Source organism: Rhinopithecus bieti, unplaced genomic scaffold (assembly GCF_001698545.2).
Source record: "Rhinopithecus bieti isolate Rb0 unplaced genomic scaffold, ASM169854v2 scaffold_3040, whole genome shotgun sequence".
Classification (NCBI taxonomy): Eukaryota; Metazoa; Chordata; class Mammalia; order Primates; family Cercopithecidae; genus Rhinopithecus; species Rhinopithecus bieti.
This window is the reverse complement of record NW_016804657.1, coordinates 2,070,295-2,097,323: the sequence shown is the minus strand read 5'-3', so window position 1 is coordinate 2,097,323 and position 27,029 is coordinate 2,070,295. Positions and strand designations below refer to the sequence as shown.

The window sequence follows — 27,029 nt, the reverse complement described above, 5'->3', positions numbered from 1 at the left end:
CTGGGATTACAGGCACCCGCCACCACGACGGGCTAATTTTTGTATTTTTAGTAAGAGATGGGGTTTCATCATATTAGCCAGGCTGGTCTCAAACTCCTGACCTCGTGATCCGCCCACCTCGGCCTCCCAAAGTCCTGGGATTACAGGCATGAGTCACTGCGCCCAGCCCAGAAGAGAGTTTTGTAAGGAGTATAAAGTGTTACAGACTTACAAAGGTTTAAACCCATAAGCAAGGGAAATTGAGGCCCAGTAAAAAGAAAGCATTTTTGCAAGGTCATACTCTGTTGTCAGCAGCACAGAAGACCTAACCACCCAATCCTAGGTTCTTGCCAAGAGATCAGCCCACTTCTTTTGGATTTTCAACCCTAGTCAGCCTCCCAACTTCCAAGTGGATTCCAGCCCATGAAGTCTCAGAAATGGAGAAAACTGGGGCTTAAGCTGGACCCTAAAGACTATTTCACCAAGCCAGGCATGGTGGCTCATGCCTGTAATCCCAGCACTTTGGGAGGCTGAGGCGGGCGTATCACGTGAGGTCAGGAGTTTGAGACGAGCCTGGCCAACATGGTGAAACCCTGTCTCTACTAAAAATACGAAAATTAGCCAGGCGTGGTGGCACGCCTGTAATCCCAGCTACTCAGGAGGCTGAGGCACGAAAGTCACTTGAACCTGGGAGGCAGCGGTTGCCGTGAGCCAAGATCACACCACTGCACTCCAGCCTGGGAGTGAGACTGTCTCAAAAAACAAAACAAAACAAAACAAAACAAAACGAAAACACTATTTCAGCCACAGATCCACAAACGTTTACTCAGAGTTTCTTACATCTGACTACCGTGCTGGAGACTGGAGATGGAGCAAAGCAAGGTCCTTCAACTTGGGGAACCATTTTGTGGTGTTTCTCCGCATTAAAGGCCCCCTCTGTGGACTATATGTCAACGCTGGGTCCTTTCTATCCCGGTCCCATAGTATTCAACTACAGAACTTCTTCAGCTGGACTGGAAACCACAACTCTGTCCTTGGGGGCGGCTCTCACTCTGAACATCTGGTGGGTCCCATAGAAAGGGATCTCTTGGAGAATTTCTGCTCACAGCTGCAGAAAAGGCAGGAGGGACAATGCTGCTCAGACTGGTAGGGCCAGAGTTGCCTGGGCTCGGCCAGCGGTCACTGACCGAATTCAGCCCACACTGTGCCTCTTTTTTATTTTCTGTATGCATTGGCTACAGCTGCCACAGCTGCCCCAGCTTCGCCCAAAAGGACTCTTGGGGCTAGGCTGAAAGGTGTGGGCAAGAGCTATTGTATAACAGAGGACATGGGGTTGTTAAGTGGAGGCCATTCAACTGGACTCTGCAAACTCTTCTAAAGATTTAATTCTCTCTCTCTCTCTCACCCTCCCTCTCTTCAGACCCTCCATCTCTGTCCCTCCTCCCTCCCTGCGCCACATGTCTGTCTCTCTGTATCTCTCTCTCCTCCTCCTCTCCCCCGTCTTTTTTTATTTTTATTTTTTTGAGACGGAGTTTCGCTCTTGTTGCCCAGGCTGGAGTGCAATAGTGCAATCTCAGCTCACTGCAACCTCCGCCTTCCGCTTTCAAGCGATTCTCCTGCCTCAGCCCCCAGAGTAGCTGGGATTACAGGCATACGCCATCACGCCCAGCTAACTTTGTGTTTTTAGTGGAGATGGGGTTTTACCATGTTGGTCAGGCTGGTCTCGAACTCTTGACCTCAAGTGATCCACTCGCTTCCGCCTCCCAAAGTGCTGGGATTACAGGCGTGAGCCACCTGCGCATCCTTCAATAGTTACCGTATCTGTCACTCTTGGCGGCCACCGACCGACCGATCGCGGCGCCGGCACCGTTCGTGCCTTCTCTGGTGTTCTTACAGTTGTCCCACTCAGAGACCTCAAATCCTGCCTGGGGCAAACTTTTCCCCGTTAATTACCTTGAAACAACACGTCGCTAATTGCCTAATTACTCTCCGTGCTCTGCGCCACCGTCCCCGGCTGGCCGGCCGGGCGCGGCGTCTCCGCGCTGGGAGGGAGCAGCGCTGGTGGGCGCGGAGCCCGGCGTCCAGGGCTGGGCTGGGAAGAGCAACCCCGCCGGTCTGCCGAGCTCATCGGCCTGTGGAGCCCATCGGCCTCAACTTCATCCTCCAGGGCCTGGCTGGCGCTCGAACGGTTCCTGTTCGGCTCTAATAACATCGGAGCATCCCCGCCTTTGAGCGCTTCGCCAAAGGCCAGAGCGTCAGCTAGGTTGACTGACGCCGAGCCCTGGGGAGAAAAAGGCTTGCTCCCTGCCCACCCCATTGAAGGCCCCAGGGAAAGCAGCCACACCCCTACCCCGTTTCATATTTTCATAAAAATCATCGTCTGAAATTACCGTGCTTACCGTGTGTGTGTGTTTACCTGTTTATCTCGCCTCCCCTTCTCCCCCATGTAAGTTCTTGAGAGCAGGGACCTCGCCTATCATACTCAGTATCCCCAGCCCTACAGCCTTGCCAGGGGCGCAGCCGACCCTCGGAGGCTTTGTGTGATAGGCGTGAACAGGCCAAGCGGCGGCGTCTCTGCTCCGCCCGAGAGGGCAGGGCTTCGAGGACCTCACTCTAGGAGTGAGGCTGGAGCCACATTCCCAGGGTCCTCTTCGGAGAGAAAAGAGCTTCTGAGGGACTTCTGGGGATGACAGCGGAGTGGATGGGGGTGTTTCCTTCCTGATCGGAGTTTGGGAAAAGGGACTGACACCATGGCACTCTGCCTCTTACTGACACCGCTACCCAGTCCCTCCCAGTAAAAGTGTGCTCTCCCTTTATGACCACACGAGGGTCATGTGCTTCGTTGGGGGCCGCCGTAAGGCCTGGAGTCACGATGTCCTCCGCCGCGCTGGCCGGGACCAGGTGTGTCCCCGCCAGCCCCAGTAGCTGCGCCCGGGTCCTGTGCAAACACCGCGGTAGGGTCGGCCTCGACGGCCCAGCCCGGCCCCCTGGCCGCCCTGCCCATTGGCTGAAGACAGGCCCCCTGAATTCTCATTGGCTGTCCCACTTTTCCCTCCGCCCCCAGCACCGACCGCGCGCTGCCAGCCGCGGGGGAAGCAGCTCTAAGTCCCGGGCTCGCAGCGCAGGCTCAGCTCGGCGCTGCGAGCGCTACGGGCGCAGGGGCGGGGACCCCGCCGGGCGCACAGTTTCCAGTGGGGCCAGGGTCCCACCCGGGCACTCTCTGTTTGAACCGAACCCGACAAATGGGCGCATGACGATGGAGAGCAGGGAAATGGACTGCTATCTGCGTCGCCTCAAACAGGAGCTGGTAAGAGCGAAGCTGGCTCCCGGGCAGGGAGGACTGCTCCGCCCCGACGGGCACCTGGTCCCCCGCCTGGGTACCCGGGGGGCCGGTACGTAAGCAGGGCGGAGGAGGGCCAGGGAAGAGAGGAGAGGACCCGGGCCGGCAGGCAGAGAGCCGGGCTTGTCCTCAGGAAAGGGGGCCACGAAGAAACTTTGAGCAAAGATTTGTGATGAGACAAGAACAAGTGACAGAGACAGAAGGAGCAAGCCAACCAGGCTGAAATGTGACACAGAGAACCCCAGGGAGAAAACAGTGCACGCCCAGAGACGGCCAGGCACTTGGACGCAGTGGGGCCCCCGCACCGCCAACGCGGAAAGAACGGGAGCGAAGGTTTGGGGAGCGGGACGCCGGCGCCCGGGTGCTGGGCTGCGCAGGCCGGCCTGGAGCGCGCCGGCGGGCGGGGCGAGGGGAGGAGGAGGGTGCTGGGGCCTGATCCCTGCCCAGGCACGAGGTCAGCGAGACTGCTAGCTCGAGGGGAGCCGGTACCACCATGGGCCCCCAGCTCTGCTGGGCTTGGCAGAGCTGGCGCGGCTGCGGGGGCAGGCTTGGCCGGCTGTCTGCCTGGGCTTGTCTGCCAGCAGGGAGGGGGCTGGCAGCTGGAAAGGCGGGGGAGGGCCCTGCGCTGGAGGAGGGGCTCTGCCTGGCAGATCGCGAGCGGGAGCTGCGGAGGCCCAGCCAGATGTCAGGTCTGGGCTTGGGGAGTGCGCAGGGAGCGTTCGGAGGCCCCGGGGTGCAGGGAGGGGGGGAAGTAACTCAGTCTGGGGAGGGGGGAAATCACCGAAGTCGGGGGAGTGGTGTCCGCTAAAGCTATGTTAGGGAGAGCCAGGTTGATTCTCCCTGGCTTCATATACCACTGCCCCCGCCCCCACGCCACCTGCCATCTTTCTTATTCCTTCACCCACCGGAATTCAGGCAAATATAGTTATGCACATACAGTCCCATCTCTGCTTTGCCCATCTCTCCTTCCACCAGGCTCTGTTGTGTCTTTGCCTTCGTCTCTTTTTATCTCTTTTAGTTTGTCTCTCTTGGAGTCGACTCTTCTCAGTCTCACTTTTCTGCTCTCCTCTTTCTTCTTACTTTCCAGAGCCAGGGGCACCCAGGCCACACAACAGCAGACCTGCATCTAGAAAGGGCCAGCTTATGGCTCTCCCGATTCTGTGACAGCCTTTCCCACTCTGCCTGCAAAGGCTACACTCTTCCTGCTTGGGAAGGAAATTGGCAGTGTGTTAGGGGCCAGCTCTGGGGGTGGGGGGCAGAGTTTGAAACTGCAGGTGTTCTCACTGATGCTTCCTGACCAAGTCACCCTGCCACTCTTCCTGTCAGACCTACTCCAGGGTCTGCCTGCTCATATCAACGATCATTTCTCTGTCTAGTCCTTCCTCCTGGAGCCCTTTCTGTGGTGACACTCAGATGCAAAAGTTACTGACTCAGAGAGATACTTCTTGAGAGACAGGAGTATTCATTACTGTTCTTCTGAACTTACACCATGCCCCTTCCCATAGTCGTTTGCACATGCTTCTCATGCCAGATTGGGATGGCTGGCTCCAGCCCACACGTACACACACACACTTCTCATTTTTTCCCATTTATGTGTGCAGTACCAGAAAGCAAGCTCAAGGTCATCACAGATAATGTCTGAGGTCCAAGACCCATGCTGAGAAAAGAATCTAATAGAATCCTCCTTTTTGTGCTTCGAACTGGGGACTACACCACCCACCTCAGGATCTGCCTTAATGGAGGGTTTGTGGGTGTTCCTGGCATGGGCTTGAATTTTTAAATCCTGCTGATTTGCATTTTTTACAGCACTCTAGGTGGGAGGTGGTGAGGGGAGGAAGACAGAGACTACGGATGCCAGGAGAATAAAAAAGGCAACTAGGAATCTGCACTGAGCTGAGCTTCACATCTTGATTTGCACCCTCTCCTGCCAAGGACTTGAGCCCCCAATGCCTGGGAGGAGGAAAGGGAGAGGCTGAAGTCACTGAGCGCCCCATTAGCTTTCATTTGGCCCTTTGTCTGAGCAGCTTCAGCCTTTGACTCTCTTGGAGAGGAAGCCAAATGCCTGGCCTGGATCCCAGAATGACACTCAGATGGGAGAGCTCTGCACTACCCCCCATGGTGCTCCGCCCCCTCCCCAATGCCAGCCTGCTCAGAGATGAGACAGCGCAGAAGGACAGACAGAGCTAGTAGAGTGTCACTCACTCCCTGACACCTCAGTTCAGTGCTTAGGTAGCTGGGCCAAATCTCAGTGCCTTAGTATCCCCAACAGTAGCAATAGGGAAACTAGAGCTGAATTAGCCCAGGGTCAGCCCTTTGGCTGCCTTGCCCAGGGACAGTAGGGATTGAATTCAATGCATCTTTCTTGTGACTAGGATAGAACGGTGTTGACTTAATACCCTAGGTCTGCAATGGGGTGGGAAAGGAATGCAGTTGGTTTCTGTCATGAGCTAGGGAGCTTTTGCACTGCAAATGGCCCATCCCAGGCAGGATCTCCCTTGCTACCCCGGCTCTGCCCGTAGTTCATGTTTACACAGGCATGGCCTCCTGTAATACTGGTCAAGTTCTATGTTCATTTATTTCAGTAAATTTCTCTCAAGAATCACACACTCAGCAGACACTGTGGGATAAACCTGCTGGAAAACAAAACATTAACAGGTTGTGAAATTATCTTTGTCAAGGGTGTTTTATGCTCCCCTCCTGCATCCTACCCCTGTCCTTGGCCCAGAAAATCTAGATAAGAAGAGTGTGTTTCTGAAAACCAAAGTAGTGGAACTTCCCAATTCCCTGAAGCAGAAAATGTCATTGTAACAGGTGAGCACTGGGAGAAGGCTGAGGGTTTGGGGATCCTGGCTCAATGAGTTGATAAGTAGAGAGCTGGCCCTTTCCTTCTGCCTGGAAAGGGAAGGGGATCAGGTTTCAGGGATGAAATGTGGCAGGAGAAGTAGCAGCAGCTGACACACTTCTTCATTAGAATGAGGGCTTGGGGCTGCAACAGCTCAGCAGGGAACACATCTCTTTTCTCCCTCCAGCCGCCAAAGAGGGGCCCTGCCTGAACACAGGCCTTGGGACCAGCTGTTCCGTACACACAGCTCCCTTGTGGGCTGCCAATAAGTAGGGTAGACACAGGCACACAGACGAGGCAGCTGTATGATGCTCACAAGGCATCCCTCATGAGTTCAGATCAGTGTAGAACAAATAGAGTGCGTAAAGGCTGAGTGATCAGAGCTCATGAAGTACAGCCAGGCTGGGAAGGCTTCCTGGAGGAGGGAGAGGTTGCAGGAGGCCATCTCTGAGAATGTCTGTCGTAGCTGAGGCATGGGGAAGCAGTTCTCTAGCTTTTAGTGGCCACAAGTTCAGGGGTTTCTGGCAACTGGGTAAGGACCGGGGCCTAAAGGCAAAATAAGGAGAAGAAAAGTAGGAAATGGAGAAGATACAGTAGGAACAGCCTTCAGATCTTGGGGCAAAAAGGCAAATTTCCTGAGGCAGAAAAAAGCTTTTGCAAACGATCTCATAATGCATCTTCTTTGATGTTTAATGCTAGGGAAAGATGACTATGTGACTAGTTAGGCAGTGTGGTCATTGGGAAGAATGCAGAGTATAAGATTTGGGGTCAGACCAACTTCAACTCAAATCATGGCCCTGTGTGACCTTAACATATTACTTAACCTCTCTGTGCCTTGGTTTTCTCATCTCTAAAATGGGGGTTTAAAATACGTACTTTATATGGCTACTGTGAAGATCAAATGACAATTTAAGTGCCTCACCAACTGTACGTCCTTCACATGTAGCACAGTGTCTGATGTGTCATAGGCACTTGGTAAACTGTTGATGATGGATTGATCAGAGTGTTTTGCGTAAGAGTCATTCATGCATAGAACATGTTACTGAGTTCATACTGTGTTTAGGGCATTTACTGGGCACTGGCACTATCGTTACAAACAGACACAGATCCTGTCTTCAGGGAACACACAGTTTAATAGAAGATATAATAATAATATTACTTGATGTTAACATTGATATGCCAGACATATAATTTATGATGTCATTTAATTGCCAAAACAACACTAAGAAGTTGTACTTTCATTATTCTCACTTTATGAATGAGTCAATAAAGACATGGGAAGGTTAAGTCACTTGGTTAAAGTCATAGAGCTGGTAAGCGGAGGAGCCAGGATTCAAACCCTGCCAGTCTGATTGCAGAGCTTATGTTCTCAACCAGTACATGTATGCAGACCTCTGGGGCAGAAATAGAGGAATTGTGTTATATAACAAGCACAGGTTCAGTGCTCTGAGGGAGGGAAGTAAACTCCAAATGGGAGATTAGAGAAAGCTTCATGTCTTGGGAGAGGTAGCATTGGAACTAGACTTTGAGGGATACATAGGGACACTCACAGGAGGAGAACAGCAATCCAGGCAGATAATGAAACAACATGAGCAAAAGGTACAGAAGCTGAAGTGGTGGGGATGTCTGAAGAGCAGCTGGAGTTTGCCTAGAGCATAGGGTAAAATGCAGAGAAAGAGTGGGCAACAGTGCTGAAAGAGCTGTCGTGGACACACTCTGGATGTCATGCTAAAGAGTCTGGCCTTTTCTATATGCATTGGAGAGCAGCCCTGGGATCCAGAAGGTGATAGGGGTAGAGGTGGAGGTGGAGGGAGGGAGGAAATTGAGGCAGGAGGATGAGTTAGAAGGTTATTACAAGAGTCAGGCAAGAGATACTGAAGGCCTGAACCAGAAAGGAAAAAAAGACGGTAACTTCTTGAGGTCCCTTGGATGTTCGAGGAAGTTGATTGACTGCAATGGAGAGGAGCTAAAGCTGGTCAGAGGGAAGAGGGCTTGCGGAGACTAAGAGGCAAGCTCCAGGAGGAGGCAGCATTGGAATCCCCTCTCCATCTGTCTGCCCCTTGCCTGAGCATGTGACCCCCATAGATGGTTCTGTTGGGAAAGTGGGTCCATCCATTTCACAGCCCTCACTTCCTCCTTTCTTTACCCTCCTCCCTCCTACAGCTCTTGGCACAGTTTCCACTTTACCTTCCTGTTGAGAGTTCCAGCCAAGTGTGAGGGGCTGTGAAGGTCCCTATTCACTGAGCTGGAGAATGGGCCACTTGGCACAAGCGGGACTTTTCCCATTTCCGGCCCTCAGCCTCCTCCTAGCTTCCCCAGGGGCTGAAAGGAACTTTGTGGGGATCTTGTGAGTAATGGGGTGGGGGAAGTGAGGCAGGGCACACAGCCAGGCTCATGGGCAAAGCTGGAGCCTGTGTCAAAGGATTCTGGCTGAGCTGGGAGAGGGCGTGAGATGGATGGAAGGACGGCACAGCTGCGGGATCAGTCGGGGCCCAGGGGAGGGATTGGGAAGGGAGCCGAGGATGCTGGCGTCACATTTTCCCATCCGTGCTCCTCCCTCACCACAAAGGGCCCCAACAGGGCCCAGGGGGAGGGTGCTATCCATGGCCAGCTGACCCCACACAACCTCTGTGGGGCTCAGGGCTGGAAGTCCAGGACGGTGGGATCTGCTTCTGAACGGCATCTTCCCCTCCAACCCCAGGCAGGCAGTTCCTCTTCCCTCTTCAGATGACTCAGAGAAAGGGAGGCCTCGGAGTCCCTCAAAAGGATGACTTCACGTTCTTCCTCCCCATCTGGTGGTAACTGCCCTTTGCACTTCCTGCTGGCTGCCCTGGTTTCTTCTCACAACAATCCCAGGAGACTAAGAGGTCAGGGGTTATGATGACATGGAAAGCTCGTTGGCCTGGAGTGCGAAAGCCAGCCTTGGGGTCCCAGGTCTCTCACTAATAAGCCTCAAGACCCCAGGAACCACTGGTGGTGCTTAGGATGATGGAGGCGATGCTCCAGGAAAGCTTTCGGTTTAAGATGTGTGTTGATAGGTGCCATCTGTCTATGGCAAGCGTAAACACTTCACATGAGTTCCTTCGTAAGTACACTATTTACATAAACAGATAAGAGGTGTTCATGGAGACGAGGTCCTGTGTAGATACGGTGAAAATCATGAAGGAGGTGTGGGGAAGAATGCTGGGAAACACTGAGGGAGAAGATGGACCTCCTAGCCCCCTGGTTCCCTAATCCATTACGTGGGGATAACTCTACCTGCCTGGCCTCAGAGTTTAGCTGTGGGGATCAGGCAGTGCAGAGAAAAGGGCTAGTGCTGACACCAGAAGTTGTCATCTGAGGTTCAGAACCCCAGGCCCAAAAGGTGGGCGATTTTGCCCAAATGCCATGTGGCCGAGTAAGTCAGGTCTCCAGATGAGTGTGGGGCCCTTCACAAACACCAGGAGGGTGCCTGTCGTGCTACAGCTCTCATACAGTGAGGAACCCAGGGGCTGGTTTCAACTGCAGCCACGGAGACTGATGTTTGACATGCAGACTTCCGGAGACGCTGAAGGTGGGAGAGGGACTGTGGGGCGGTGTGGAGGCAAGGAGCTGGTGAGAAGACCTTTCCTGGCTTTTCACAGAAGGGATTCCCACAATCTTCATTGGAATATGGTTATTAAGGGTTTTACCTTTGATGGTGGAGCAGGTTGGTTCTCTCTCTCTCTCTCTCTCTCTCTCTCTCTCTCTCTCTGTGTGTGTGTGTGTGAGAGAGAGAGAGAGAGAGAGAGAAACAGAGAGAGAGAAAGAGAGAAAGAGAGAGAGAGACTAGGGGTGGGTTAAAAGGAGGTGGCTGTTGGATCCATTCCCACTCAAACTAATCAGGACCAGGTCGACCTTCTTGTGAATTCTCCCAGCTGCCCCTGAGAGCAAGCTGGGTATGATTTGGTGCCTGCTCTGAGGAAGAACCTGAGGCTCCAAGACATTAAGAGGCTCCAGAGGAACTCCGCACCCTGCAGCCTGGAGATGGATTTAGAGCTACTCATGTTTGCTCAGGATTTTGTCTATCTGAGCTGGCCCCTCTCCTTTCCTCTACCCTCCTTACTACCCCCTTTTTTTCCCCTTTTGGTCATGAGGCAAGGGAAGCCCGGGGACCTGAGAGGGTCCCAAGCTCTGGAAGAAGGCAGCAGATCCCAAGCTCGGCCTCCGACTCTTCCTCCTTGGGTGACGGCATCCCCTGGGGTCAGTCAGGAAAGGCTGTTCTGCTGGCTCCTCTCTTAGTCAAGACCCAGCTGACACTCCTGCCCCACCACTGCCCTGGTCCTCCCAGGTTCCCTCAACTCCTCCTTCCCTTCTCATCCCTCTCCCAGATGCCTTCTTGCCCTTCAGTGTCGGCAGCCTGGATGTGGCTGGGGTGAGCGCGGCTGGGAGTGGGCAGGAGGGTGCCAAGACTTCCCTTCCTTCTCTCCCCAGCCCCTGCATGGGGCAGAGGTGGGGAGGGAAAAACAGGACCTTCTCCTTTTGCTTCTCCTTGATTAGACCAGATATAAGGAACGGAATCCTGTCACTACTATGTGCTAAGTTTCACCAAGGAAGAAATGTTGTGGAAGTACATGGGAAGTCTTAAATTAACAGCCAGAATTCACCTAATGCTTTCTTGGTTTCATGCAGAGATACACATTACCTCACCTAATCTGCACAATAGCTTATGAGGCAGAAACTGTTATTCCCATTTTAAAGAATGGAGAAATTTGGCCGGGTGCGGTAACTTACGCCTGTTAGCCGAGCACTTTGAGAGGCTGACGTGGGAGGATGGCTTGAGTCCAGAAGATCGAGACCAGCCTAGGCAACATGGTGAAACCCTGTCTCTACAAAAAATACAAAAAAGTTAGCTGGGTATGCTGGCCTGTGCCTGTAGTCCCAGCTACTTGGGAGGCTGAGGTGGGAGGATTGCTTGAACCCAGGAGGCAGAAGTTGTGGTGAGCCGAGATTGTGCCACTGCACTCCAGCCTGGGCAACAGGGCAAGACTTCGTCTCAAAAAAAAAAAGAGAGAGAATGGAGAAATTGAAAAACAGAATGTAAATAACTTGCCCAGGTCACACAGCTACTACATGGCAGAGCTGAGATTTGAACTTTATTCCATTGTCTCCAGAACCCAAGTTCTTAACCAATACAGAATATTATTTTGCAGATGGGTGCAGTTTCAGCACTTGCTTACTTACATAGGGCCTCTGTTTTATGGGCAGCTTGAATTCATGCATACCCACACATTCATTCTCACTGGAAAACTGTGCAAAATGTCAGCATTATTTCCTCTGGATTTTTCCACACTGGAAGAAATTGAATGGGGTCATTTCATTCCTCCCTCTACCTCCGACCTGGGCTGGGTTTAGCCTTCTGGAAGGAAGCCTGCCAGTTCGGACTCCTTGCCTCTGGATGAAACGAAATCTTGGGAAGCAGCCCTGGCTCTTTCTCCCTGTGTAGTGAGTCACTATCTGAGGGTAGCAAGCAGCCTGGAGGGTGATCTGGGGTGGTCACTGGTATTCAATATATGTTTTATGGGTATGTAGCAAGTGCCAGGTGCTAGCGAGGTTCTGGGCTGACATACTGATGTATAGATCTCAGCCCCTGTCCTCAAGGAGTAGATACTCAATACATATTTCACAAGAGACTGAGCATTTAAATGCATAGAGGACATGGGGTGAGTACATAAATGGCAGGACTACAGGGAAGAGCATATTAAATATCACAGAATATTTCTAACAGGAGCATGGGGGGTACGTCTCAGGGAGTAGGGATATGCGTGGAACTGAAAGTTGAAATTCTGTCCTGGAGGATCTTGACTGCAGGACCAAATAGTTTGGATTTGAGTCTGGGCATTGGAGAGCCATGAAGATGACAGAAGATGTGTGCTGGGAAGACTGATCAGGTGCTCGTGTGTCTGGCGGTTTGGAAGCCGTCTAAGAGGCTTCTGCAGCATTCCTGAGGATGGAAGGAAAGATATGTGACATTTGCGGGAGGAAAAATCCAACATGAGTAAGTTGGACAGCAGCAGGGGTAGTTGAATGGAGAAGCCAAAAATGACTGAGGCTCTAGGTAGGGAAGATAAGGAAAGTGGTATTGGAGGGAGAGAATAGGGAAGTCAGAAGGAGAAGCAGCTTGCAAGGGAGGAGCTGAGTTTGGGTTGGGGGCTTAGAGTCTCCTCTGACTCTGCTCTAGGTCTTAGTAGCTATAGCTGAGTGCTTCCAAAAGGAAGGGGTCAGGAGAGTAGAAGCAAAGAGGCCAGAGAGAGGGGCTGTCAACATGTGTATCTGTACCACAGGCTCCGTGTTCCTTGCTGCTGCTGCCACCGCCGCCACTCAAATGGTGTAAACTCTGGCAAATCCCAGGGCTGTCAGGGCCTGGAACTGCCATTTCTTCTTGCCTGTCTTGGGGAAAGTGCATAAAGCATGGGTAATCTCCATGCCCCAGCAAAGGCCTCCTTGCCCTCAAGGGCAGTCAGCCCTCCACTGTTCTTTAGTGTTGCTTCTGCTGGCTTTTTGAGAGCCTGGCTGGAATCTCCCATCCCCACCAGGGCCAGGGTTGGCAGGAGAGGATTTGACCCAGAAGCCTGAGAGGGTCAGCTGCAGCCCAGCCCTGCAGAGCCTCTGTGGCTGCCCTTCCGATCCCTCAACCTTCTGCGTTTAGCACTATGCATTAAGACAAGCTTGGGAGGTAAGATGATCCCGCGGGTCTCTGGGGGGCTTAAGAAACAGATGGTCCCCGCACAGGAGGTTTGCTTTTGGTAACTTGATCAGGAGCTGGGGAGGGAGCTGGCAGAACCAAGGCAGCTTGGGCCCAGGAACTGGGAACCTTGTGAATGTTATCAGACACAGTCCCCCCGCCCCCATGCAGCCTCCAAATTCGGCCCTCACCCAAGTCAATCTCTCAGCCCCTTCCAGCTGGCAGCCGGGACTCAGGCCTTAGACACCCACAAAGGGGCTGGGAGAATTGACCCCCAGCATCCCACTCTGGCTTGGCCAGGGCAGCAGAGCCAACTGGGCTGAGAAGGCAGGAAGAGTGTTGAAGCCAAGTTTGAGAACAGCTGAGAGAGGACAGGTGTTTGGCAGGGAGAGGCAGGCTGAGAAGCACTGGGTTTTCAGCAAACAGGAGTTTCCTGGCCTCCTTGTCTCCCTTCTGACCAGTCAGATGTGAACAGCAATTGCAGGAAACCCCAGGCCTACCCTTTCTCTTGGGGAATCTGAGCTCTTCCTTGTCTCCTAATGCCCTTTTCAGCCCTTCTTCACTGTCCTGTAGCCTTAAAGTCCAGCTCTGGGTGCAGGTAGCACACACCTGTGGTCCCAGCTACTCAGGAGGCTGAGGCCAGAGGATTACCTGAGGCCAGGAGTTAGAGGCTGCCGTCTACTATGATTGTGTCTGAGAGTAGCCACCACTGTGCTCCAGCCCAGCAAACAGCAAGACACTGTCTCCAAAAAAAAAAAAGCCTAGCTTCACTGCCCAGCCATCTCGAGTCTCGAGGTAGTATAGGTTTGGGTATTCCTTATCTGAAATGCTTAGGGCCAGAAGTGTTTTGGATTTTGGATTTTGGAATATTTGCATATATATAATATCTTAGGGATGTATAAGAAGATACCTTAGGGATGGGACCCAAGTCTAAATATGAAATTTATGTTTCATATACATCTTATACACATAATCCAAATATAGTTTTATACAATATTTTAAATAAATATTGTGCATGAAAGAATTCTGACTGTGTTTTGGCTACCACTTACCACATGACGTCAGGGTAGAATTTGCCACTTTCGGTCATGTTGTGTCTCAAAAAGTTTTGGATTTTGGAGCATTTTGGCTTTCAGATTTTTGGAGTAGGGATGCTCAACCTGTATTTGGTAGTTAGGACTACAGCATCTGGAGTGGGACAGTACCGTGTTTGAGTCCCAGCTCTATGAGCTGTGTGACGTTACGTAAGTTACTTCACCCCTTCCAGCTTACTCATTTGTTAAAAGGAAAAAATAGCAACCTTATAGGATCTATATAAAGATGAAATGAGATGAAGCACATAGAGTCCTTAGCACAATTCTTGTTACAAAGCAGATTCTCACAAATTGTTTTTTCCACCATCATCACTATCATTTCAGGGAGGCCCAGGGAGGAAGAGGGCTCAGACTCAAAAAAGGATGAGGATGGCCACTACAACTTTGTGCACTTCAGGCTGATCTCAGCCCCACCTCTTACTACCTTATCTTGGGCAAATTACCTGTGAAATGGGAACAGTACTAGTCACTACCTCATAGGGTAGTTGGGGAGATGAAATATGTGTGTGGGGTGTGTGTGTGTGTGTGTGTGTGTGTGTGTGTGTGTGTGTGTATGGGGTTGGGGGAGCCTTCTCAGGACAGTTCCTGCCTTAGCTAGTTAGCTACCATTATTATTTCCTTTAGCCAGCACTGATCTGCACTGCACTAGGCTATAGAGAGATGCGGCTGGTGGCAGGCTGGATGACCCTGGAAGTGCATGTTTCGGTGGGGGACCTAGGTTCAGGGCTGGGAGAGGCACTGCTGCCCCCTGTGGCTCATAGGCCCCATGCTTTCTCTCTCCCTCGCAGATGTCCATGAAGGAGGTGGGTGATGGCTTACAGGATCAGATGAACTGCATGATGGGTGCACTGCAAGAACTGAAGCTTCTCCAGGTGCAGACAGCACTGGAACAGCTGGAGATCTCTGGAGGGGGTCCTGCACCAGGCAGCCCTGAAGGTCCCAGGACCCAGCACGAGCACCCTTGTTGGGAGGGTGGCAGGGGTCCTGCCAGGCCCACAGTCTGTTCCCCCTCTGGTCAACCTTCTCTTGGCAGCAGCACCAAATTTCCATCCCATAGGAGTGTCTGTGGAAAGGATTTAGCTCCCCTGCCCAGGACACAGCCACATCAAAGCTGTGCTCAGCAGGGGCCAGAGCAAGTGGAACCGGATGACTGGACCTCCACGTTGATGTCCCGGGGCCGGAATCGACAGCCTCTGGTGTTAGGGGACAACGTTTTTGCTGACCTGGTGGGCAACTGGCTAGACTTGCCAGAACTGGAGAAGGGTGGGGAGAAGGGTGAGACGGGGGGGGCACGTGAACCCAAAGGAGAAAAAGGCCAGCCCCAGGAGCTGGGCCGCAGGTTTGCCCTGACAGCAAACATCTTTAAGAAGTTCTTGCGTAGTGTGCGGCCTGACCGTGACCGGCTGCTGAAGGAGAAACCAGGCTGGGTGACACCCATGGTCCCTGAGCCCCGAACCGGCCGCTTACAGAAAGTCAAGAAGCGGAGTCTTTCCAAGGGCTCTGGACATTTCCCCTTCCCAGGCACCGGGGAGCACAGGCGAGGGGAGAATCCCCCCACAAGCTGCCCCAAGGCCCTGGAGCCCTCACCCTCAGGCTTTGATATTAACACAGCTGTTTGGGTCTGAATCCTAGAGACAGAAAGTTGACTGAACCTGAAAGGGCCAGGTCCTAGTGCTGGGCCCCTGGGGAGGAGGGAGGGTGGGCGGTATGGCTCTCGAAAGCCCAACTCCAAGTTCCTTTCCCTCAGAAAGCAGGGAGAAGCCAGAGCTCTTGGCTCAGGGCTGAAGGGAATGTGGTTGGGAGAGGCTGTCTTGGGGGCTGGCTGGTGAAGCAAGTAAAAGTAGCTGGAGAGCGAGCTGTGTGTGTGTGTGTGTGTGTGTGTGTGTGTGTGTGTGTGTGTGTGTCTGTCTGGCATGCACACACTCACTTTGGGGCTGGAGGTGACAGTAGGTGAGGGCAGGGGAGGAGATCAAAAAATCCCTCTGACATCTCCACTGCCCCCAAAGACCTCCGTTGAACATTCTGTATGGAAAAGAGCCCTGAAGCATCAGGTTTCCCAGATAGGCCCCCGAATAAAGACCTGTCTTTGGCTCTTCCAACCTACTGTCGGCTTCTTTGGCAAGACATTGCTCTAGGCACAGGGACTGAACCCCAGGCCTCCTGGGACTGGAGCAGCAGTGAGGCAAAACCCGACCAGTCATCCCTTCCTGCCTTGGAGGTTTCAGTCCATACCTGGGCCCTGAGAAAATGAGCTAAATAAGGAGTACAGTGTGTAAGGAACAGCCGGGGAAGCCCTAGACACTCCCCCATGCACATGGGAGGAAGGATGTAGACATAGCATTGGACCATTTGAATGCCTTTTCATCTCCAATGGTCTCATTTGAAAGTGAGCGAGGCAGGCAGGCATGATCCCATTTTCCAGAAAAGGAAACAAGCCTAGATACGCTACCTGTCCAAGAACAACTGCAGCCAGGAGGCAGAACAGCCTAGGCCTGACTGCAGAGTGGAAGCTGGACCCTGGAGTTACACACTCCTCCCCAACAGTTCGTAGCGCCCTGCAGGCCGGGCGCAGTGGCTCACGCCTGTAATCCCAGCACTTTGGGAGGCCGAGGCAGGCGGATTACCTGAGGTCAGGAGTTCAAGATCAGCCTGGCCAACATGGTGAAACCCCGTCTTTACTTTAAAAAATGTAAAAATTAGCCAGGCGTGGTGGCACACGCCTGTAAACCCAGCTACTCGGGAGGCTGAGGCAGGAGAATTGCTTGAGCCCGGGAGAGGGAGGTTGCAACGTGCCGAGATCGTGCCACTGCACTCCAGTCTGGCTAACAGAGCAAAACTGTCTAAAAAACAAAAACAACAACAACAACAAAACAGTTCTTAGCATCCCGCACCCCACAGCCCGTCTTCTGCACTTAACTCCCACCTGGGTCAGAGAACAGTCAATTCACCAGTGAGGTAAAGGTGAACCCAGAAGAAATAGCCACTTGATTTTAAAATTCCTAGCTCCATTCCGTGGCCTCCTCCTCACTAGACGCAGCAGCCCCAGGCCTCCTGTTCCCTCCTCACCTAGAGGCGGCCGGACGGAGCGGGGAAAGACAAGGCAGCAGCTCAGCTCCAGTTTTTCTAAAGCCGCTCTGGGCACGTGGTCCAGGAGGGCCGCCTAGGACCACCCTGGGAAGCCACTGTCCCTCCCACTCCAGCAGGGAACACTCACTGGCTGGGAAAAGACAATGTGGATCTTCTCTTGGGCTGAGCAAGCCAGGAGGGCATACCCTCCCACTGCCCCTCTCTGCCTCCCACCAATTGTCCCTCCGCCTGATGGGGTGTGACAGCTGCAATTAGGGGCAGGATGCCTTCCCAGCCTCAAAGCATTAATAGCCAGTTGGAGAGGCAAAATAGTAAGAAAAAGCTCTTCTGCTTGCTTCCTGGATCCCTGGGGAGAGTGGAGAGAGGGGCAGAGCTCAAGATGGGGTTATGGGGGCGCAGCCACGGTGGTTAGGGTCACCCTCAAATCCTATGCAAATGGTAAGATGTTTCATTTTTGGTGGGGGAGCTACAGGAGGGAGGAAGGCGCTCATGCTTTTTGGGTTTTGTTGAGCACTCACTATCTGTCAGGTAGTGTGCACATCTTTCAAACTTAGAATGACCCTAGAAGGCATTGTTCTCCAGACACATCTATGGAGGTTATTAGGGGTCATGTAAACTGCCCAGATTAGGCTGCTAGCAAAGGAAAGGACAGAGATTTAAACAGAGGGTTGGGTTATCTGGCTCCAAAACCCCTGTCCTTTTCTTGCTACTTCTCTACCTGGAGTTTGCCAACTGAGCAAGCCCATTCTGGCGGAGCCAGCCCTTGCAAATCCTTTGTGTCTTCCCACAGAATACTAACATTTCAGTTTTGAGTGAGGGAACGTTTGCTGTGGCTGCCTTTGGAGGTGGAGATGGTGGAGGTGGTGGTGGTAGTGTGTGTGTGTGTGTGCCCCTGCACGCGCACACAAAGTGCATGTGAAGATTCCACCTACTGAATCATGAGAGGAGGAGGCCATGGGCTGCTGGCTGGTGGAGAAGCCAACTAGCATATTATTCAAGATGACACCAGCTCCAAGTCTGGAATGAGTCTATGGGAAACCAAGGTACTTCTTGGACATTCGTCTACAATTCACCTGTTTCGTGGACTGGTCACAGTGGTTTGGATAAACTGAACAAAACTTTATCAACACCTCCCAACACCAGGCGTTGTTATAGAAAACTAAGAACAGAGCAATGAAAAGGACCCAACTCCTGCTCTCAAACGGATGCAGTGGAAAATAAGCAGACTTTGAACCATTGGTTAGTCAGAAGAGACTAGGGGGACTGAAAACTTATTTCCACTTGGGCCAGAACAAAAAATTCGGAAGCAACACTTGCTGTCAACTTGATTTATAGGTGCCAGCACCTTCCCCTCTGTTATTTCCTTCTCTACACACTGAAAGCAGTTCCTCTTATTTTACATGGACAGGCTCAGAGAAGTTAAGCAACTTGTCCAGGGTCACATAGTGGTGGAACTGGGACTGAATCCGTTCCAACTGACTTGCAATCTTGTGCTTTTCAGACGATCCCACTAATTGTCCATATCAGTTCCAAAGCCAAATCAAGAGGAACAAGAGCAAAATGTGTCCTCCCATATTATCCATGGTCCTGCGTGGATCATAAATGGCATGCTGACTGTCCACTGGAGGAGACTTACTTTTCCCTTCTCCGTGGACACCTGCCACGGCAATGACAGAGGCTGTATTTTACTGTAGTGGAGGGAAGAGGTGAATGTGAATGCCTAGGGCCTAAGTATACAAGAAGGTGTAGGGAGAGGGAAGCAGTGTGCATGTGGAGGAGATAGTGGAAGCAAGCAGAAAGAAATCAGACAGCTTAATTCTTCCTTGGGGGGGCACTTTGTGGTTAATTAGGACATGCAAATAAGCTAGAAGCTCATTTAATACCCTCTCTGACACGTAACCCCACCCTGCACGTGGCCCACTTCCCCGGCAGGTACAAGGGCCACCTGATTGGCCCAAGTATCTGTGGAGGGTTCCACCTGCTTCTTTGTGGCCCAGGGAACAGAAAAGAGTCCCTGCTGGGCATGGCTAGTGGGGCCTGCCTGGTCTCCCTCCTCCCTTTCTCTTCCCAACCTTTCAGGCCTGGGACCTCTCTTTTCCCTCCCCATCAGACACTTCCCCTGTGCCCCACCCCTTAGGGTGATCTCTGAACCCAAACTTGCCCCAAGGAAGGTTGCTGTGTCCTCTCCACATCCCCACCTCCTCCCCGGGGCCTTGGGACTTTCCCAAGTCACACCATCATTTCCTACGTGGCCTGGACAAGAGCAAGAGCACAGCCTGTCCCCACCTTCTCCAGAGCAGCCAGAACCCACCTCAGGTGCCTTCCCCATCCAGTGCAGTTAAGGCACTTCTGCCAGCACCATGGTATGAGCACTAGACTTGGAGTTAAGATTGGAGAGCCCTCTCTGTCACTGTGGAAGCTTGAGCATGTTGCTTGACCTCTCTGAACCTCACGTTTCTCATCTGTGAAAGGTGATAATGTGGGGCTGCTGTGAGATTTAAAGGACATAATGCACCTACGGTCCAAGCACTGCCTGGAACAAAGTGGAAGCTCAGCAGATACTGGACTACCCATCCCCTTAGTAGAGGCACTAACCATGTGACCCAAGGCAAAAGTGCTTTAAAAAAAAAAAAAGCTTTCTCTGAGCGTTGGTTTCTTCTGTCAAAACATTTATATTGATTTAATCTCTCACAGGATTGTAGCAAGGATCAGAGAAGACAACAGCTGACATGTTTTTGTACACTGTAAAAATACTACCCACCCAGATGGGCTATTTGCTAAATGGCAAATTTACACTGTTCCCCAAACGATGACATGCACTGGGGAGGCAGGGGGTGTGGAGGTGGGGAAGGGCTGAGCTGGAGAAAAGGTGCTTGAGGACCCGACGGCCTAAGGACCTGCTCTAGGAAACATTCCCACTCACTACACCCTAGCTGCCCCTCACAGTCAACCCTTAAGGACCTCAAATTCTTGGCAAAGGGTAAAGAGTTGAAAGTGCCAAGTCCTAGTGGTTTTGAGAAGCCTCTGGTCTGCTCTTTCTGCTCTCTAAAGCCCTAGTTGCCAGAGTCCCCTACAGCCCCCACATCGCTGCCTTCCTCCTGCCCTCCAGCCACCCTGGAAACTAATGGCCTAAAGGTGCTGTGGCTGTCCTCCTAAAATCCATTCCCTCCTGATGAGATGGAGGACTCTGTGAAGCCCGCCTTCATGAGAGGTCTCAGGGCTCAGGCTGGTGCTGCCAGAGAAAGGGTGACTGAGCCAGAAAGGCCAAGGGGGTAAGAAGCTCAAACTGCAGTCATCCCCTTAGTATGATTATTAGGATGTCCCTTGCCTGCCTTCTGCCTCCTCCACCCAACCCCTAAAATAAACAGTATGATGAAGCCTCTCTTCCAGATTCCCTCGGGATTTGACAGAGGACTTGCTTCCTGGCTCTCTACCCTTCAGTGAGTCCTGACATATCACTCTGTCCACCCCCTCTAAGCCCCAGACCTACATACCCCAGCTCTGGAGCACACATGCACATGCACAGGCACCACAATGAAGTTGGCCTTGCCAATGTCCCCGAAACAAAGTCCCTGCATTCTTACACTCTTCTCTCCCACTGGAGTCCTCCTCGTCCCCGCCACCAAACACACACACACTGTCCCCTGAAAGTGCCTCTGTGTTCCTGGTTGGAGAGGACACTGAAGAGCAGTGTGTCCCTGAACACAGTTTGGGGCAATACTCATTTGACAAGGGGACCATGACTATCACCATATGCTTTCCCTTTTCCTTGCATCTTTGTCTGAGGAGAAAGAGCAGAATTCTATGCCTGGCTTCAGGCCACAGCTGCGCACAGTCCCTGGCAAATACTCACAGAACCTATTCACCTATATGCCCCTCTGGGCATGTCCCTCAAGATACTGGCCCTTTACAGGGACATAACCAGAAACACTGCCAAAAACCAGCTCCTGTGAGCTCTACACCCCCACTCTTCTCTGGTTCTACCCACCACGACCTGGCTCTGGGCTGTGTGCCTTGCCCCTTTTTGAGTCTTCTCCACTCTGAATGTGATAACCCCAGCTTCCTTCAACTGGCCAGGGAAGGGTGGCTCAGGAGCCCATCTGAGGCTGCCTGGGGGCTGCTGGTTTGCAGGGGAAGCTGTCCTCATCCAAAGGAAGAATCAAGTTTTGTTTTCCTGTGGTTCCCTTGCTTTCCCCCTGCCTCGCCTTGAGCTTCCACTTGGGCCCCTTCCCATGCTTCTACTTGAGCCCCGCCTGCCCCACCGCCGCCTCCTGCTCAGGGTCTGAAGGACAGAGGAGTGAATGCGGGATCTGTCTGCGAGCTCCTGTCACTTCATCCTGTTCCCTGTCTTCCCTGGTGTTTAGCCCAGTCCTGCCCCATTAGATCCCACCCACTTTACCCTCCAAGGTGATGGGCTGAGTGTGCCAAGCTTGGGTTCTTTTCATGCCACTACGTCTTTGCATATGCTGTTTCCTGAGGAATCCAGTTCCCCCACCGCCAGTACTTATTTTGTAAGTTACTTCTGTGCATGTTTGTCTTCCCCTCTACGTTGTTGTACCTCCTGGGTGGCAAATACTCATTATTCATTTCTGTACCTCTAGTACTGAGCACATGGTTCCCATGTGATCTCCACTTCTCAAACTGAGCCCTGGGCTGAGCCCATCTCCTGCTTCAGGGAAGACCAGCAGTCAAGGCCTCCTTAGCTGCCTCCTAAAGCCCATTTTTCACTCTTGTCCTCAGCCCATTCTCCAGAAGAGGGGGAGCTGTGGCCAGTCACTTTCAAGAGAGCAGGAAAACTCTCTGTCCCCAGCACCCTCTCCAAGCTGTTGGGCAGTCCCCTTTGTCCCTGGCCTGGTGCTCTGGCTTCTCCACCCTAGTTTCCCAGGCCAATTCTATTTTAATATAGGCCGTCTGGTGAGCCTTCATCCTCACCCCTCCCACTCAGCTCCCTGTCCCCATTGTCATGCTGTTATTGGCTATCCAGAACTCAGGCCCTTCAGATGATCACAGCCACTTCCCACATCTACTCAATCCCAAGTGGGTCCCAATTTCCATTCCAGAGGAAGTCACCTTTACCCTATCCTCCACGTTTTTTCCCTTTCTTCCTCAATCCCTTTCCACTCGTCTTCCTGGCCGGGTTCATCTCCTTGTCCTTTTAGCAACATCATCTGGTCCCAGATTTACCCTACCCAAAGATTTTTTTCTAACTTGCTATGCTGGTGGCCCCACTGGGGACATTGAGTCTGCTACATTCTCCTCCCATCATTGTGATTATAGAGGGAGGGGCAGGGCAGGGCAATGGGGAAGGAAGTTGAGAGCTGGGTGTTCAGCGCCTTCCATGCCTCCGGCTCCACTACTGGCCACACTCCAGGCATTGTCTCCCTACCAGGGATTAAGCTGCCAATAAGGCAACAGGAGTATAGTCATTTGTGTAGAAGAGGTAGGAAAGTGGGGGGGTGGGGGATGGGCAGATAGGCATTAAAAAAGAAGCAACAGAGGTTCTTCCAAATGGAGTAACTGCAACTGAAATCCCTGCATAGCCTCAGCTCCCTGAGCAGAGGTGCCACAGCTAGTATCACCACCCAGATCACCTCCCTGTCCTGGCCCAGGGCCTCCACTTGCACTCCCACACCATACAACTGGCCTAGGGAGCTGAGTTATCATAGTAAGCAATGGGCCAGATTGACTTAAGCAGGTGTTAGAATTCCTGCTCTGAAGTTCCAAGCATCTGTTAAGTCAATTCACATTCCAGAAAATAAAATTCATATCCCAGTTAGGCTTTATGTCAGTGATTTCAAGGGCCCAAATAATTCCAAAGCTTCTGACCTAGGCTTCAGGACCCTGCTGGGAGTATAAGGATCAAATATCTTCTTTAAATTTCTCCATGTACATGTATCCCCTCTCCAAGGAAGACAGGTAGGTCCCAGTGCCTAGTACACTATTCCAAGTCCTACTTTCCATTGAGAAGGCTGCATGCTTAGAGTTCCCTTGATCCTGGTGGCTGCGTCAAACTCCCCAACCTGTGCAACTGGAGACATTAGTGATGCTAAGGGCAAGGATGACAGGGGCTACAGAAGTGTGGCCTGTGCCCTTCCTCTCACCCACAAGAGGTCTGATGATGGGATCCTGGTGGGAACATTGGCAGCTAACAGATGGGGGTGGATTAAGGAAGAGTCCCTACTAAGCCTTCTCAATACGATATGGTAGATCACTAGGATGGGATAGCGGGGCTGCTGTTTCATGCTGTTCCTGAAGAGTAGAGAGGAAAACAGGGAGGATACCAACAGTCTGCCTGCCCAGTAGGAGCCAGGTCCTCTGCTAAAGAGTCTGAGAAGAGCAGAATCATGTCAGGTGAAGCAGAGGAAAACAGGGGCAAGAAAAGAGATTTTCTCTTCAATTTTCTTTAACATCTTTGAGGGCCAAACAATTAATGCTGGTTCCCTTCTAAATGGAACATTTGTCTGGGAGTCATGGCCTTAGAGATCATCTTCATTAGAGAAAGAGGGGAAATGACGTGAGAAATGAAGAGTGAGAGAACCATCAGAATTCATAAGACAGTAACCCTTACAACTGTGATTTTCATCCTACTCAGGTCTGAAATTTCTCCATCCCTGCCCTCACCAAGCTTCACTGAGGTGGCTCCTATGCCCCAGATATTTAATTCAACCTACTAGTTAACTTCTTGTTTCAAGGCCAGCCATGACATGGCCCCAATGTATTCTTCCAGCCTAATTCCTTCCACATTTCCCAACACCAGATGAACTAGATAACTTCTTGTTCATTTCTGTTTTCTGCACTTGCTTTTTTCCTGAAATCTGCCTATAATATTCTTCCTTACTCTCACCTGTTGAAAATCCCACCCTTTCTTAAAGGCCTACTTCAAACGCCCCTCTGAGGAATTTCTCCCAGAACAGAAAACATCTGTCCCATCTCATACTACTTTCCTTAAGACCTTCTCTATACCTATATACCATTTTCCCTCCTGCAACTATGCCCACCTACACTCCTGAGTCAGTGTCTTTACTTTGATACTAGACTCCACCCATTTAGCTTACTGTTTTCCTTCTCAATGGGTCATCCCCCTTAGCACAGAAATATGCACTGTTTCACCCATCTTAATAGGGCAATCCATGGTTGATGTCTCCAATGTTTTTCTTCCCTTTTCCTGTCTACTCCAGACACTGTCCCCAACCATTCCACTGACAGTCCATCAAAGTCACCAGTGCCCTCCATGTTTTTCTCTGCTAATTCCTCTCCATCCTCAACCTCTTGATAGAATTCCTCAGGGACCTCTTTTCTATCCACACACAACCCTAGCGATCCTATATAGCTTCATGTTTTAAAATATTGAATGTTCTCTCCAGACTGCTTCTGCTAAATTCGACTCGTATTCAACTGCCTACTGCCTACTATAAATCTCTAGAACATGACACACTTCTTACACATAGTAGGTTCAAAATGGAACTCCTGCCCATTCCTCATTCTCCTTCCAATCTGCTCCTGTCATAATCTTCACTTGATTATTGGCCCAAATCTTGGATTCTTCGTATCCTATTGTACTCTTATGTGTCAGTAAATCCTGTTGGCTCCACTTGCAAAATACACCTAGAATATAGCCACTCCACTGCTACCACTATGGTCCAAATCACCGTTCCTCACATGAATCCGTCCTCTAAGTGGTATCAGACTTCATGTTTGTCCTCATACGGGTTATTCTCAGCTCAACAGAGCACTCCTGATGGCGAATTATGGTTGATCACATTATCCCCTTTGCTGAAATCCTTTCCATGGACTCAACAGAGTAAATGCTGTGGGAAATTTCCCCCTACTCAATCCCATTACCTCTCTTTTACTACTCTTCTCCCACTTGCTCACTCTGCTCCATTCATACTGACCTCCTTGCTAGTCTTCAACACACCAGGCACATGTCCACCTCATGGCACTGGCACAGATCCTTTCCCCAAGGAATGGAAAATCCTTCTTTCCCCCAGGCAGTTGCATGGGCTGCTCACTTTGAACACTTAAATATCAGCCTCAGTGAGATATTAAACTACTACCACCACATTCCCTCTGCCCAGTACTCTTGCCCCTTTACACCACTTAATTCTTCAAAGCACTTACAATTACACAACAGTTGTCTTTGACCCTTTTCTAAAGATAAAAACTCCATGAGGAAAGGGATCCGAGTCTGTACTGTTCACTGTTGCTTCCCCAGCATGCAGATCAGCACTTGCCATACAGCAGAAGTGCAATGAATATTTGTTGGTAGGGCCCATAAGATCATGTCCTGTTCTGATTTGCATGTCCTACAACATTAAGCACAAAAATCTGAACATGGTTAAGCTTTAAAAAAATTCATTGAAAACAACAGCTCAAAATAAGAGTCACACCACTGTTTAAAATGGGAAGGTTTATTAAGGTTTTTCCTCAAGAGGAACAGCCAATCTCTTGCTTCTTGAGAGAAGCAATTAGTGGGAAATGTATGCCACACCTTGGGCCCAGAACCACAGGAGGCTGCTTCTCAGCGTGCCCAAAGAACATACATCCCCCAATTCCCGTTTAAAGCTCATTAATGTCTACAAAACAGAACCCATGCTGCCTTCCCAGAAAACAGAACTAGGAACCCAGTCAAAGCCTCCAACTGTTCTCAACAAGAATATTTAAGCAAGACAGGGCAATAAATGGACTGCACATTCAACAAACCCAAGATGAAACTGCAGTAAAATCCATGATCGAAGTAATGTCTGGACTCCATTTTCAAGAATATCTTACAGTTTTTACATTTTGGGGAACATGAATACTAAAAGCTGGGTGGTTAGACTGCCTCAAAGCTCACATTCATTTCCCTCTCGGCAAGATGAGCTCTTTCCAGACCCTGGACAAGAATCCAAACCACTCTGCCCTTTTAAGCCTGGAGCTGATTCAAGAGGGGATATTTTAACACATATTTAGCACCTTAAATAAGTACAAAATCCAAATTCTTAAAAAGCTTATTTACAAATTATTTTCCTCCTCCAAATACCTGACAATTTCTTTACACTTTGGTTTCAACACACATACAATTTATAAGAGTATATTTTATGTTTTCTAGCATTCTGCTGTGATTGCTTACAAAGGAAAATACCAAGGTATTCCTTATTTCTCTTTCTGTCCCGCAGTCCCTAAGACAAAGCTGAGGCACATAAACTGACAAATACATGTGTATCTACGAGGGTAACGGGGCAAAATATTTTAAACTGGCCATGTCCAGGAAATGTAGAATGTCTTATTACTATTCTTCTATGGAGAAAAATGTTCCAAGCCTGTTTTAATAAAGTTGGTAATAAAGATCAGTATTTTCTCTAAGTATTAACTTTCCAAGTACATTATAACCTCAAAGAAGAGGGTTACTTCAGTGAGGAGTAAATGGTGGCCATTTATGATGGCAAATCAAGGTGCCAAACACAGATTAGTTCATAATTGTAGGGAGAAGAGAGTAACACACACATCCATATTTCACCAAAAGTTCTTAAGATAATTACCCATGTAGCCACAGTTCAGAAAACTATGGTGTTACTCATATCTTTGATGAACTGTAGTATCTTCCCTGCCCATATAGATTGTAAACTCTTGAGAGAGTGTCTCTATGCCTCTTTGTGAACCACGCAGTGTTTATGTACTAGGACTTAGTTACTTCAATGCTTATGAAAATATTAACTGGGCCAGGCACGGTGGCTCACGCCTGTCATCCCAACACTTTGGGAGGCCGGGGGGGGGGGGGATCACGAAGTCAGGAGTTCAAGCCCAGGCTGGCCAACGTGATGAAACCCTGTCTCTACCAAAATACAAAATTAGCTGGGCGTGGTGGCGGGTGCCTGTAATCCCAGCTACTTGGAAGACTGAGGCTGGAGAATAGTTTGAACCCAGGAGGCAGAGGTTGCAGTGAGCAGAGACTGAGCCATTGCACTCTAGCCTGGGCGACAAAGCAAGACTCTGTCTCAAAAA

General features: G+C 50.9%; 1 protein-coding gene across 3 annotated transcripts; it reads left to right on the top strand.

The window, feature by feature from the left end:
- The first annotated feature begins 3,053 nt into the window (after positions 1 to 3,053).
- INKA2 (inka box actin regulator 2) lies at positions 3,054 to 20,427 on the top strand. Of its 3 annotated transcripts, none has more exons than XM_017869683.1 (2): positions 3,054 to 3,286; positions 14,747 to 20,427. In XM_017869683.1, the coding sequence occupies exons 1-2, from the start codon at positions 3,230 to 3,232 to the stop codon at positions 15,581 to 15,583; spliced, it is 894 nt and encodes a 297-aa protein (XP_017725172.1). In that variant the 5' UTR covers positions 3,054 to 3,229; the 3' UTR covers positions 15,584 to 20,427. The 3 variants fall into 3 exon arrangements, with proteins under 3 accessions (XP_017725172.1, XP_017725175.1, XP_017725174.1); XM_017869686.1 differs by lacking the exon at positions 3,054 to 3,286 and adding an exon at positions 3,298 to 3,652 and having other exon boundaries at positions 14,747 to 16,057; XM_017869685.1 differs by lacking the exon at positions 3,054 to 3,286 and adding an exon at positions 11,233 to 12,177 and having other exon boundaries at positions 14,747 to 16,057.
- Positions 20,428 to 27,029: the final 6,602 nt, after the last annotated feature.